Source organism: Cajanus cajan, chromosome 1 (assembly GCF_000230855.2).
Source record: "Cajanus cajan strain Asha chromosome 1, NIPB_CcT2T_4, whole genome shotgun sequence".
In the NCBI taxonomy this organism is placed as follows: Eukaryota; Viridiplantae; Streptophyta; class Magnoliopsida; order Fabales; family Fabaceae; genus Cajanus; species Cajanus cajan.
This window is the reverse complement of record NC_138517.1, coordinates 25,373,040-25,387,433: the sequence shown is the minus strand read 5'-3', so window position 1 is coordinate 25,387,433 and position 14,394 is coordinate 25,373,040. Positions and strand designations below refer to the sequence as shown.

The window sequence follows — 14,394 nt, the reverse complement described above, 5'->3', positions numbered from 1 at the left end:
ATATCCATGTTACTCTCTTCTCAACCAAATTGTCAGGATGTCAGGAGATTTTTTTGAATTAGATTATGTTCGTGTCCTCCGAAAAGCAAATCAAGTAACTGATAGTTTTGCTAAGTTAGGATTAACTCTCCCTGAGAGACTGCATTTTTTATTACTAGCTAATAGGTCTGCTTTTTTTTTTCCTCAGAGATTCTAGTTTATAGTGTTGGGATACAAACAAGTCCCACATCGATAAAATAAGACAAGAAATAACAACTTATATAGCACAAATATACTTTAATGATATAAAGGCCTTTTGGGTGATGACCAAAAGCAAAACCGTGAGGGCTTAGGCCCAAAGCGAACAATATCTCCTCATTATGGAGTATGCTTGTACAATAACTTTATAAAAATAACTCCCATAAAATATCTCATAAGATAAATACCATAAAATAATCCCAATATATAGTTGGGCTTTTAAGCCCCTTATTATCCATGTTACTCTCTTCTCAACCAAATTTTCAAGATGTCAGGAGATTTTTTTGAATTAGATTGTGTTCATGTCCTCCTAGAAGCAAATCAAGTAACTGATAGTTTTGCTAAGATAGGATTAACTCTCCCTGAGAGAATGCATTTTTTATTACTAGCTAATAGCACTACTAGAAAAATGTCATTTTCTTGCGAATTTTCCTACAAAAATATATTTGCAAAATTTTTTTGTGAATTTTCCAACAAAAAAATATTCGTAGAAATTTTTTTCGAATTTTCCTACAAAAAATATTCGTAGAAATTTCTTGCCAATTTATTTGCGAAAAATAATTTATAGATATTTCTTACAAATTTTACTACAATTTTAATGATCATAGAAATTTTTTTCCATGGTAAAAATTTGCAGAAAATATTGTAAGAATTTTATTTTGTTTCTTGCAGATTTTCTTGCAAAAATAAATTCGCAAGTAATGTTTACTAAATGGTAGAAAAAATTTGCAGGTAATTTTTCCAGCGGATTTTCCTGCAAACTTTAATCCACAGGAAAAATAAAAAAAATTAAATTTATAAGTTTAATATTTCAAAAAAAACACTTCAAGTATCATATCGATTGAAAATAAAACAATTAAAGAGTATATAAGTTAGGGAAACACTTACCTTACAAGTTGATTTGTATGGTTGAGTATTAGGCTTATAATCTACAATCTTAGAATTTAAAAGATTGTGTATCACATGTTGGAGGCATGGAAACAAATGCTTCGGATGAATTCATTGCGAGCATGTGAAAGTTGAAGAATTATTGATAGAATTTACAGTAATTTCTTTAATTTTTTTCGTAAAAAATATTCCTGCAAAATTTCTTGCGAAAAAATTTGCAGGAAACTTTCCTATGATTTTTTTTGCAAGAAATTTCGCAGAAAAATTTCCTACGAATTTTAAAATTCGCAAAAATATATTATCCATGAAGGTATTACCTGCAGATAAAATTTCGCAGAAAAATTTGTAGGAACAACGTTTCCTGCGAATTTTTCATAAAAATTCGCAAGAAAAGTCGCATGTAATAAGAGAAATTCTAGTAGTGAAAGTCTGCTTGTTTTTTTTTCCTCAGAGATTCTAGTTTATAGTACTGGGATACAAACAAGTTCCACATCGATAAAATAAGACAAGAAATAACAACTTATATAACACAAATATACTTTAATGATAGAAAGGCCTTTTGGGTGATGACCAAAAGCAAAACCGTGAGGGCTTAGGCCCAAAGCGAACAATATCTCATCATTATGGAGTATCTTTGTGCAATAACCTTATAAAAATAACTCTCGTAAAATATCTCATCAGATAAATATCATAAAATAATCTCAACATATAATTGGGCTTTTAAGCCCCTTATTAATCCAAAAAAAAAAAATTACACCTGCAACCATTATTCAGAACCATGCAGTCTTGGTATGATTGGTTCATTAGTTATATGCATTTTATATTACAGTGCTTGCAAAAAGGCTTCCTGTTAATTCTACTATTTGGTTAACACTATGGTGACCATGTTGCTGCCTTAGCTATGCAAAGGTACAATAATCTTATGCGCCAGTGAACCCTGCCCTTCTATTGATAACGATACTAGTGGCTAGTGATATAACTTTTCCATTTAATTGGCCTAATTCGTGCCACTTTGATGTCAAAATACATAAAGCACAATGCCAATCAATGAAAGCATAAAGCCACATACCAAACTACCGAGTCCAAAATCTCTATATATTGAACAAACTTCCCTGTTAGGTCCCCATTCAAAGGCACTACAAAAATGAAGAGTTTTTTGTTAGGTTGTGTGGCGATTGTAGAGAAAAATAAACCATATGTTGCAATGCTGTTCATTCAGTTCGTGTATGCAGGAATGGCCTTGTTGTCTAAGGCTGCAATTTCCAAGGGAATGAGCCCTTACGTGTTTGTTGTTTATAGACAAGCCTTTGCAACAGTTGCCTTATCTCCATTTGCATACTTTGACAGGTTCTTAATCAAGAGTTATTTTACTGTTTACATTCACCCTTTCTTAATTCTTACTTTTTTTTAATTATAAAGTATTTACCAATTTTACTCATGATTAATTTTTGTCAAAGAATTTGACTGACTTCTTTTAGTGGAATCTTTTCTTTTAACTATATTTTTTTCATATATAAGACTTGAGCCCAAAATCTTTGTTAAGGAGCGAGACTCGGTATCACCAAAACTAATGATTTGTTGGTTCTTAATCATAACTTTGAGTATGGTTAAAAAAATTATTTATTTGTTAATTTTGCACATGTGTTAATTTTGCAGCAAGCAATCAGCTCCTTTGTCATGCAACTTCTTGTGCAAATTGTTTCTAGTTTCCCTTGTTGGGTATGATATGTCTCTTTCCTGACCCCATTTCTTGTTCAACATTACTCAAAGATTAAGTTGAAATTCTAAATTATGATGGAGACACGATATCTTAAATTCTTTTTGTATGTGCTTTAATGTATAGGTTAACGGCGAGTTCAAACCTTTACTATGTTTCAATCAACTACACCACTGCAACATTTGCTGCAGCCTCCACAAACACTGTCCCTGCCATTACCTTTATCATGGCTGTTTTAATAAGGTAAAAATGGGAAATAAAATACGTAACCATTCATTTTTCTAATTAAAGCAGGGTCTTGATCTACGATTTGATATGGTGAAAATGGTTTTGGAAATTAATTTCAGGGTTGAAGTCATTTCCATAAAACGTGTGCATGGACTGGCCAAGGTTTTGGGTTCTATTCTAAGCCTTTCTGGGGCAATTGTATTTGCTTTAGTCAAAGGACCTCCCTTGGGATTCATGAAATGGTATTCAGAAAATCAGAACCATAATTCTCACCCTTTGGCAATTGTTCACTCCAAAGGTGATTTCATTAGAGGCTCTCTTATGATGCTCTCAGCAAACACTACATGGTCCTTGTGGCTCATCTTGCAGGTAGTTACCAAATTGTTTTGTCCCCTCTATTTGAATATATATTGCAATAAAGGGCAAGATTTATGATATGGTTTATTCTATCTTCTTGTTTTTTTTTTATCATATCATGAATATCCATAGTTCAATGAATAAGAAGTTGATTCTGTTTGTGGTATTGTGGTTATCGTTAGTCAAAGAAGTTTTCACACACTAGTGGGATCAAAAACAAGATCCCGTCATTCTCTCTAATATTTATGTCTTTATTTTTCTCTTAACTGTAGAATTTTTTATGCAAAACAGTCGTTGGAATATGATTTCTTTTAATTTTTATTTTTTTTTATGATGAGCATTTTTGCTTCTAAAATTTTTCACTAACATTTATATTTTTTTTCTCTCAGGGTTTTGTTGTAAAGCAGTACCCAGCTAAAATTCGTCTCACTACCCTACAATGCTTCTTTAGCTTCATGCAGTCTTCTGTTGTGGCTGTTGCAGCAGAGTGGAATAATCCTTCAGCATGGAAGCTTGGATGGGATATTCATCTTCTCTCTGTGGCATACTGTGTAAGTTTATAACATAACATTTACATGCATACACTGCACAGCAAATTAAATAGTAGATTAATTTATTAAAAATTGCAAATATTAAAATGGTAAGAAATCTTAAATCCTAGTGATTAGAGAATAGGTAAAGGTCCAAAAGTTGTAAAATATATGCCCCAGGAGAAAAGCTGTGATTAAGGAAAAAGAATACCAACTTTGAAATCAACTACTTTGTCCCCTTATCTAGGCACATACAAAAAAGATTTTGATGTTCTTCCTTTGATTTACAAAGTCATCTTTTTCGCGTCTTTGAGGGACTCTTGCACACCTTTCAAAAAGAGAGATACAAAAGAAATAATTAAGAGAAAGTAATTAATATAATTAATAATATCATGAAAAATATATATAAGATAAATATAAAATTTAGGGACTAAAAGGTCAAATTGTTTTATTAGTACATATAGTTAGATGATGTTTAAATAATCTTCTTGAAAAGAAAAAAAAAATTAAATCAAGTCAAATTTTTTCTACAAGTTAAAATTAACATATGTAACTTTGAAAAAGTTAAATGAGAGAGGCTTTTTAAAAGTTGAAGTTCATAAATAAATTTTAATTCATAAGAGACGTTTTATTTTATTTTATTTTATTTTATTATTTTCTATAAATGTTTGTCGAAATAACAAACAAAAGATATAGAAAACAATAGTGCAAAAAGAATCACAAATCATATTTTAATACTTGGTCAATGAAAGTTTGATGTCCTAAAGGAATTGGAAATTTTGTTTCATTTTTTTGCATGTTTATTTATAGAAATTTGGTTGTTTGTGTAATCTTGATACGCCGAATCAACCAAGAAATTGGTATTAATCTTTAGGCATAGGGCATGATAATAATCATAAAATTTTGGACTGATCTATTGATGAAATTCCAAGTGCTCCATCTTTTAGAAATAGAGGTTAGTGGAAGTCTTGTCTAAATGTGGTTGCATTTCTCTTATAGGAGATAGGGGAATGTCACATTCAAAGCCACCAAGTTATGATCATGTTATAGTCATTATGACCGAAAAATGACGCCCCCATCACATCTTATGAGAACATCGTTGACGTATAATATTTAAATGGACCACATTTTCATTTCAAATTTACAACGCATAAAATTTACTCATAATTTCTTAAAAAGATCGGTGTTGTTCTTGGGTAAAATCTAAAATTTATATTTAATGAAAATTTATTTGAGTTGTATGTGTATATTATCGAAGGAAATTCTATGTTTTGATTAGAGATCAATATTAACTCCACCTATAAAATTGTATGTGAGATCAACATAAATAATACGATATGATAAAAATAAATAAAAAGGAAAGTATTGGTGAAGTTTTTTTTATGTGTGTTAATATGTCTTCGTTTTATATTTTATTGGTTTAAAATTAGGTAAATTTAATTTTAAAAAAATTAATTTGAATTATTGGGAATTAAGATGATATATTTTCAAATTATTCTTAGACTTGTGATTATATTGAAATGTATACTCTTTATTGAAAATATGAAAATAATTTTCTAACATTAAAATGAATAAGACAAAAAATAATGAGATGATGCTTATATGGGTCTCTTCTTTTCTTGAATTATGTATATGTATGTTCATCACATTTAATAGTTAAGTTTTCCATCAGTTTTAAATTTATACTTTCCTTATAAAAATGCATCCTACTTTTTAAAAGGGTCAAATCTCTCTCCGCGAGAACTTTCAAAGGTAATGTGAAAAATGTTAATTATAAACTTTTTGAACTATTTTTATAATATTTCTTATTATTAAATAAATCATGGAGTAAAATTGACAAGAAAGTTTAATCATAACAAAAAAAGTAAAAAAAACATAATATCAAAGTACGTTTTTTTTTTTGTTAGACTTACTTCATATAGAAAAAATACCTTTTCTTTTTATTTTTTCTGTTGTCGTTTTATCTTTTTGCATTATCACTAACAGTGTTGCTGTTGGCAGGGTGTAATTGTAACAGGCATTTGTTATTGGCTGCAAGTGTGCACAATAGAGACGAAGGGACCAGTTTTTACAGCAATGTTCACCCCTTTAGCTCTTATGATCACAGCAATTTTCTCAGCACTTTTGTGGAAGGAAACACTCTACTTGGGAAGGTTCATATTCTACTTCTATCAATTTCAAAACAACTATGAAATGTCAAATAAAAATATTTTAAATATATAATTTTATGTAAAATCATTTTAAATTTCACATAACATTTTTTTTTACTATTTTTATTTACCAAATAAAAGAATATTAATTATCTTTTATAGTTTAAATAGAACATTGGTTATATTTATTTTTAATTACGCTCCCCATTCTTTTTGTAAGCACGTTTTTAATGTTTTTGTTATTCCTGTATATAAGTCACTTTATAAAATCTATGATGTATTAAGTATTTTTCCAAGTTTATTCTTATTTTCTCATTACATGATATTTAATTACACCATACTAATAGAAACAAATATACTTTTCCAAATAATATTATAGAAATTTATCAATAGTCAATTGGTACGTATTGGAAGTAATGAGATATTAGAAAGATGTAATTAAGGATGGGGAGATAAACTAATTAAAATTGATGGATTTTAAAATAGGATATTTTATTAAGTATAGATTTTTTTTATAAACTCTTGACTCTCAATTAGTTCTGATAATTTTCTTTGTCTTTGTAAACTAATTGAAAAAAGACTTATAATAAGGCTCATAAAAGTGTCACTTTATATAAATAATCGAAAGTAATCTTACATTCACCACTTTCAAAAATGAACAATAATAAATAACAGTGTGAACAAGTAATATTATATCTTTTTATTATTAAAATATAAAATATTTATTTAAATAAGATAACAGAATATGTTAGGAAGTTTTATTTATTTATTTTGATTTAAAGATTCTAGATGGCCAATGCAAAACACTGAGTTTTCTAGTGACCTGCACACTTTTGTGGCTTTTGATGACATTCTCCAAAATATAATAAAGAAAATATGATTTTAATGTTTTATATGATTAACAAAATAACGAATTTTTTTTTTCTTTTCATTAATTTATGGCAGTGTTGGTGGCACTATTTTACTAGTGGTTGGACTCTATAGCGTACTATGGGGGAAGAGCAAGGAGAGTGCAAAGCCACAAAACCTAGAAGCTGAACAAACAAAAGAGGAAACTAGATTGGAGTGCATTGTACAACATTGATTACACTAAATTTCAGCAAAAGATTGAATGATCAAACTTGAAATTTAGCGAAAGCTGTCCTTGCAAGATGAATGTCCTTTTTCTGATGCATCTTTATATTATGTGTATATCTTGTTACTTTTAATCAGCTGTACTTTTTTTCCCTTCCTTTTTTTACTTTTTTAGATAATATTGGTAAATATCTTATTCCATGATATAATATAATGCTTTACTTTTGCCCTTGTCTTCAACTGTTTTACGTTATCTCTTTGGAGTCTCTTTATTGTTAAAAGTTATATTATTTATTCATTGACAAAAGATATTTAACAGAAATAATATAAAATATTGTATTTATTTTCTTATTGAATCTATATAATTTTAAGTTGTATTAAATGATATAAAATATTTTATTGTCAAAGAAATAGAAGTGACTAGGTTTAAATGTCTTTGATGTTCTTTGAATTATAAAAAACAAAAATTACAAAAGAGAACGAGAAATAAAAATGCAGAGTTATTAAAATAGGCCACTCGGCCTAGTTTGTTATGAGTTCATCAATAGATGGATCAATCTAACCCGGCTTACTTTTTAGTAAACTTACAAAAAATGAGTTTGGCCCAACCCACAATGGGTTGGTGGGTTAAACAAATTAATTTACTTAATTTTAAAAAAAATTAACAAATAGTTTTTTTTTTCTATTTTCCAATCAATCATAACTATGCAAATTGGAAACTAAAATTAGTATCATTTTGTGCAACAATGGAAGTCCAAGAGGAATACGGGCTCTTCATGGAATAGTGGTGGTCAACGATGCTAATCACATAGGGCGGTCACGTAGGGGCGGTGCATGGTGAAGAAGAGGAAGGGGTTATAACACCCCTCAAATTTGACCTCTTAGTGACTTCACACGATGACACTTCACACAACTTCTCGTTGGTCAAAACCTTTCACCGGTCAGAACTCTTATGGGTAGCTTACAAATCAACACAAGACTTTTCACCGTGCTTTATCCTCACTCACACACTTTTTGAGAAACTTCCTAGAAGATCACCCATTCTTAAATTACTCCAAGTTAAGCACGTTTAACTGTGGTGTTCTTATGGAATAAGCTACCAAAAAGTAAATGCATCTTGTTAGTATAGGTAGTACAAATTAATTTCTTTAAGCCATCCTCAACTATACAATCTCATACTTGTAGAATCTCTGGATCTCTATCATTCTGGTGTGTTCCGACTGTTATAGGGGTTGACGAGTTGTGCGTGGAATGGTAGTAGTGCATTGTGGAAATCATGTGATGGTAGTCATGTGGTGGCAATCACACATTGGTCATCGTACGGTGGTGGTGCATGATGCGGAAGAGTCTGTGTATGTAGAATGTGGTGGTCACTCTATGAAGTTATGCATGTGGTGGCAGTGTGTGGTGTAGAAGAGTTTGTGGGTGTGGATTGAGACGGTCACGCAGTGACAATACGCGATGGCGGTGCACAAAGACATTGAAGAGGCGAAGAAGAATACAAAAGATAGAATCTTAAATTCCTAATGCGGAACGTTCAAGTGAATAAAGTCAAGTAATCCCCATCCTTTGTGTATCCTTCATGGGTTGGGACACTAGATTTTAATTTTTTTCACATTAGTGCCTTAGTGGGTTGGGGGTTCATTTTCATTTTTTCTTGTATTAGTGGGATGGCAAGCCAACCTGACTCATCACAGGTTCAACCTAAGTGAGTCGAGTTCTAATGAATTGGGCCGAATTTTCAACATTACTGAAATTTACAAATATTTTTGAATCCAACTCGAGTCGAACCCATGATGAGGTAGGTTGACTCATAGGTTGTGGCCCATTTTAACAACTCTAAAAAAAGGTATGAGACCCATAAAAAAAATTTAAAAAAAAAAAAAAAAACCTCTCCTTTAGCGAGGAAAACAAAAAAGATAACAAAATATGAGACTCACCTAAAATTATAATTATAACCTTGTCTCCTTATTAGAAGGTCTATTTATATTAAGGTGGCAAATGTATCATTACACAAAATTTTAAAAGAATCTATTTTCTTTCTCTCCACTTTTTTATCTAACTAAATAAATGAAAATAAAAACTCTTCTTTTCTTTTCCACTTTTTTCCTACTTCTTTCAATTTAAATACTCTAACACAACAAAATATTTTGTATATTGACAAACAAAAAATATCATTATAGATATAAATATACTTGACTTATAACTACACATAATTTTAATATTGTTTTAAATAATATTTAATAACATATATTATAGTCATTTTTTTTAATAATATATCAACATATATTATATTTATAATATAAATAAAACTACTTTTTAGTGACAAGTATTATTTTATTACATGATTTCTTTTATTGTGAGAAGAGAGAAATATTATAGCAAACATCTGAATCTAAAAAGGAGAAAGTGTGAATAAAAAATAAACCAAAATGTGGGTAGGATATAATGTTTCATGTTGATGCGGAAATTTATATGACTCGATGGATTGTCACAAATTTTACAATTGATCACAATCGTAAATTTCGTGAAGAACAATATTTTATATTGTTACTCAAGCACATGAAAATGAGTTTTATTGATATTATGCAAATTGAAAATTTTCTAAAGGTTGGTATTAGACCCTCCCTCCCCGATACCTACCCACACACACTTATTGCATTTTCCAACAATTCTAGGAGATATCACAAGGTTAGATATGTGAGAAAAGATATTAATAATTACTTAGTAGGGAAATAAATATGGTAACAATCTACTTATGTTAATGGCACATTGATTTACTTTTTGGAATTGAGTTTGAAAGACCGTTAATGATTGTAGTTTGATGATGACATGAGATTTCAACATTTATTTTGGTGTAATGGAAAAAAGTGAAATGAATTATGAGGCCTTTGATGATGTTTTAACTTTTGATGTAACGTATAAAAAGAATAAGTACTTTTTTCATTTGTTGTTTTGTCATGTGTTAATCATCATAAATGAGATTCACAAAACATTTTTGGTTGTTGGAATAATTTTTAGAAAACCGGTAAAGGAAAATTTCTTTGTAATAATTAATGGAGATGGTGCATCGAAAAAAGTAATAAGATTGTTTCATAAGAGTATTTATAATAGGAGTTGCTCATATGTAACTCTAAACCCTAATGGATTTAGGGTTTAGGATTTATAATTTTTCTTCAATATAAATTGTTTATAAGTATTTTTACTTTTTGACAATTCATACTACACTTTTTGACAACTAACACTATTTTTTGATAAATTAAAAAAAATTATTATGGATAATATAATATATAAATATGAATAACAAACAAAAAAAATTACATAATAAAAAAATACGATAATAAAAAGGGATTCATGTAAAATTATATTGGTACTTAATTTTGTAAATAATTAAAATAACTTTGAAAATTATATTAGTTGCGATCTATGTAAAAAATTTATTTTAAACACATCACAAAGAAAAATTGGAGATGAAAAACAATCAATAAGAGAAAAGGGAATAGTGCATCAATTTATAGGCCGCCGAACGTTCACTTTTTAACACAACGTTCAATTTTTTTCCAAGGTTTAGATTCCCCTTCCTCTTTCATGCTAGCCTTTGTCTCAAATGTTCAATTTTTTCCAACGTTTACTTTTCCATTTTTTTTTTGAATTACCGCACCTTTCCCTATTATTTTTTTTCAATGTTCACCTTCCCTTTTTCTTCCTTTCAAGAATTTGTGATACCAAGGTGGGTTTGCCTAATATGATTATTTTATTATAAACAATCCAACTTGTACGCAATGTGAACATTCCATTTCAATTTCTTCAACGCGGTAATTCATTAGCTTTTTCCGGAGAAGCTCATCCACGTGGAACTCATCCGCGTATCATGACCAAGGCTTTCTTTGAAGTCTCCGCGCGGGGAGTGGTTTGCGCAAGGGTTGGCAATTGTGGCGTTGGCCGATGGCTACGACGAGGCGTGGCTATCCGAGGCATATTGTTGAAGCTTCCACCTTAGAGGGATGAACCATTGAGAGCTCTTCATTTGATATTTTAGAGTTCCAAGCATCGTTCCTTGCCGAAGTAATGGATCTAAAAGATTTTCAACTTTTCTTGCCACGTTAGATCATTCCAATGAAAATTTTTTGTAAGCATCATTCTTTATCTTTAAGATACATCTTAAGCAACCTCCGTTAGAGGTACTCTAATGTTCATTATTTGTTTCATAATGGAGTGAGCAACATTAATATTCCTTCGTTCGTCATATTTTAAAAAATGTATGTTGGGTGACTTTGATGTGGTTGAATTTGAAAACACAAAATAGAAATGTATGATTATGAAATTTGGTTTGTGAGATAAAAATTAGATTAAAGAATTGATTGAAATAATCAAGATTCAATCAATATCTCATATTTAGGTATTTGTTTGCTATTTTCTTATGTGGTTGAACCTCAATGGACTTAAACATACATATATGGTCTCTTTCAAAAATTATACAATATAGTGACCTTCTTTATTGTGCCTTTGTGAATTCATGATTACTAAACCCAAATTCACAGTTAACTATTACCGTGTATGATTTGTTAATAATTTAGAATTCGATTTCTTTAAAATCGAATTCTAACTAATATTTTTTTAAAATTTTAAACTTTAATTATATTATATTTTTGAAATTTAAAATAAAAATTATTTTAATGTTTTAATACTTTTTATTTTATTTTAATGATAAAATTTAAAATAAAGTATATTATTCTCTTCTGAAAAATAAGGACATTATACTCTTATGTTAAAATATATAATTTTATCTATTTAACTTAATATTATTAATGTACCATCCTAATTTTTTACCGACTAGTTTGCCTTCTAGGGATTTTTCCAACTATGTATTGTCCCTTTATTATCTGACTAATGTAATGTTTATGCATTTTGTTGACCAGTGCACTGTCCCAGTATTTCGCTGACTAGTGTATCATCTAGGTATTTGTACGATTATATATTTATGAAGCGCATGTGCTGATTAGGTGTCGCATTGTTTAAGTGTGAGACCCCCGTGCAGATTTCCTTTCTCCCCAACTCTCTTTCTCTCTAAACTCTCACTCACTCTCATTCCTCACTCTCCTCTTCCATCAATTGCTGATTCCTTGTGGTGATATAGGTGCTGAGCTAGAGTCGGGTGGTACTTGTTGAGTGTTCAGAGCTTTCTCTCTTCTTCTCCTCCTTTGTTTGCTCAAGCTTCTTCCCCGAGGTAAGGGAAGCTAGGTTTTTGCTGTTTTTGGCTGTAAATGAGTTCTAGAAGCTCATTAGTTGTTGATGTTTGATGATTTTGGCTGAGTTTGATGAAAAATGGATTTTTCAGGGTTTTGATGAAAATTTGGGTTTTTGATGAATGGTGGTTGCATGTTGAAAAATATGGTCTTTTTGAGTTCTTTGATGAAAATGGGACATTTTGGCTGGTTTGCATGTGCTTGGGTTGTTGATTTTTGCAGGTTTTGGGCAAGATTTTCAAACTTGGTGAGTTGCTGCTAAGTATCTCGCCGGGTGCAGTTCTTCGCGTCGGGCGCGAGACCACTAGAGGGCTCCATTGGGCAAGCCCGTCGGGCGCAAAGGTGTAACTGCCGAGCGAGCTTGAGAGTGTGAGCCTCTGGATGGCCCACGTTGGGCGTGGTTGGACCAAGCTGGGTGCGATGTCAGTATGTAATATGTTTTGGGATTTGCTGGTGCTGCGCCGGGCGTGACCACGTCTCGCCGGGCGTGGAGACTCTTTGGGAGTCTCTGCCATAGGTGGCGCCGGGCGTAATGGGTATTGCACCGGGCGTGAGACCTTGGGGAGGTCTCTGCCTTCCCTGCGATGAGCGTGGGATTGGCACGCTGGGCGTGTGAGGCTCTTTGGAGTCTCTGCCTCCTAGCACACCGGGCGCAATTGGAATTGTGCCAAGCGCGTTTGAGCCCTGGTACTCTCTGGTTGGGCCACGCCTGGCGCAACCAGGAGTGCGCCGGGCGCGGATGTGAAGTTCATTTATATGCTGATATATGTTGAGAAATGCTTATTAATGTTGATATTTGCTGAGCTGAGATGCTTTTGATGTATGGTGTTAAGCTGAATGATAATATTGTTGTGCTGTAAGCTGTTATTGTTCAATGTTGATCTGATTTATAATATTGTTGTGCTGTAAGTTGTTTGAGCTGGGCTGTATATTGTTGAGTTGTGCTATATGCTGATATATGCTGAATTGCTGTGATGTGATGCATGTTGATATAAACTGTTGTAGGCCGTAAGGCTGAGCTGTTGTAGGCCGTAAGGTTGAGCTGTTGTAGGCCGTAAGGCTGAGTTGTTGTAAGCCGTAAGGCTGAGCTATTGTAGGCCGTCAGGATAAGCTGTTGTAGGTCGTAAGGCTAAGCTGTTGTAGACCGTAAGCCTGAGTTGTTGTAGGAGATCTCTGAGTTGATATGCGTGACGACGCATTGTGTGTTTATCGTTGTTTATGTTGTATGATGTGAAAAATATATGTGCTGATAGTTGTAGTTGTTCATATTTTCTATATATGCTTTATATGCTGATTCTTTTCACTAGCTTACCCTTTGTTGTTTCCATGTGGTTTGGACTGCAATGATCATACTATGTATGGGAGCATAGCAGGGTTAGGTTGGTGAGTTGAGGCAGGTCTGTAGCTGGCAGATGGAGCTTATTCTTTTTGATGATTTTGCTATTTTAGCTTTTTAGTGCAGCATTGCTGGGTGTATTTTGTATACTCTAATTCTTAGCCCCAAATTGGACCTTGTGTATATATTTTAGTTGTATATATATATATATACTTGCTCTTTTCTGTGTAGTGTTGTGGTGTTGTGCTATGTGTAGTGACCAGCCGGGTCGTTACACTTTAGTCGTATCAGAGTAGTTCGAGTCTAGTGGACACTCTGTGGAGTTGGTTCCTTTAGGCTTTTGTTGTGCTTAGATCTGTGTTGTGTTGCTTTGTTGTGCTGATTCCTGTGTTGCTTGTTGTGCTGTTGATTGTTGTTTGGTTTAGTTATTATATACTGAAGGTGCTGTTACTTTTGTAGATAATGACTAGAACCAATGAGCAGATAGCCCGTGCCATGGAGATGATGGCTATGGCTATGCAGTAGAAAAATGTTTATTTTGCTAGGATGGACGCTAATAGAGCTGCAGCTGGTGCAACGAGGCCCGTGGGGTCATAGGAGAGTCAAGATCTAGCTGAGTTCCGGAAACGCC

At 31.9% G+C, this 14,394-nt stretch overlaps 1 protein-coding gene across 1 annotated transcript; it reads left to right on the top strand.

Annotated features, from left to right (window-relative positions):
- The first annotated feature begins 2,161 nt into the window (after positions 1–2,161).
- On the top strand, positions 2,162–7,421 carry UMAMIT22 (nodulin MtN21 /EamA-like transporter family protein). The gene is made up of 7 exons (XM_020366306.3): positions 2,162–2,472; positions 2,782–2,844; positions 2,969–3,085; positions 3,190–3,439; positions 3,817–3,978; positions 5,959–6,110; positions 7,053–7,421. Exons 1-7 carry the CDS (start codon positions 2,270–2,272, stop codon positions 7,189–7,191), a joined length of 1,086 nt encoding a protein of 361 aa, XP_020221895.1. The 5' UTR covers positions 2,162–2,269; the 3' UTR covers positions 7,192–7,421.
- The last annotated feature ends 6,973 nt before the right edge of the window (positions 7,422–14,394 follow it).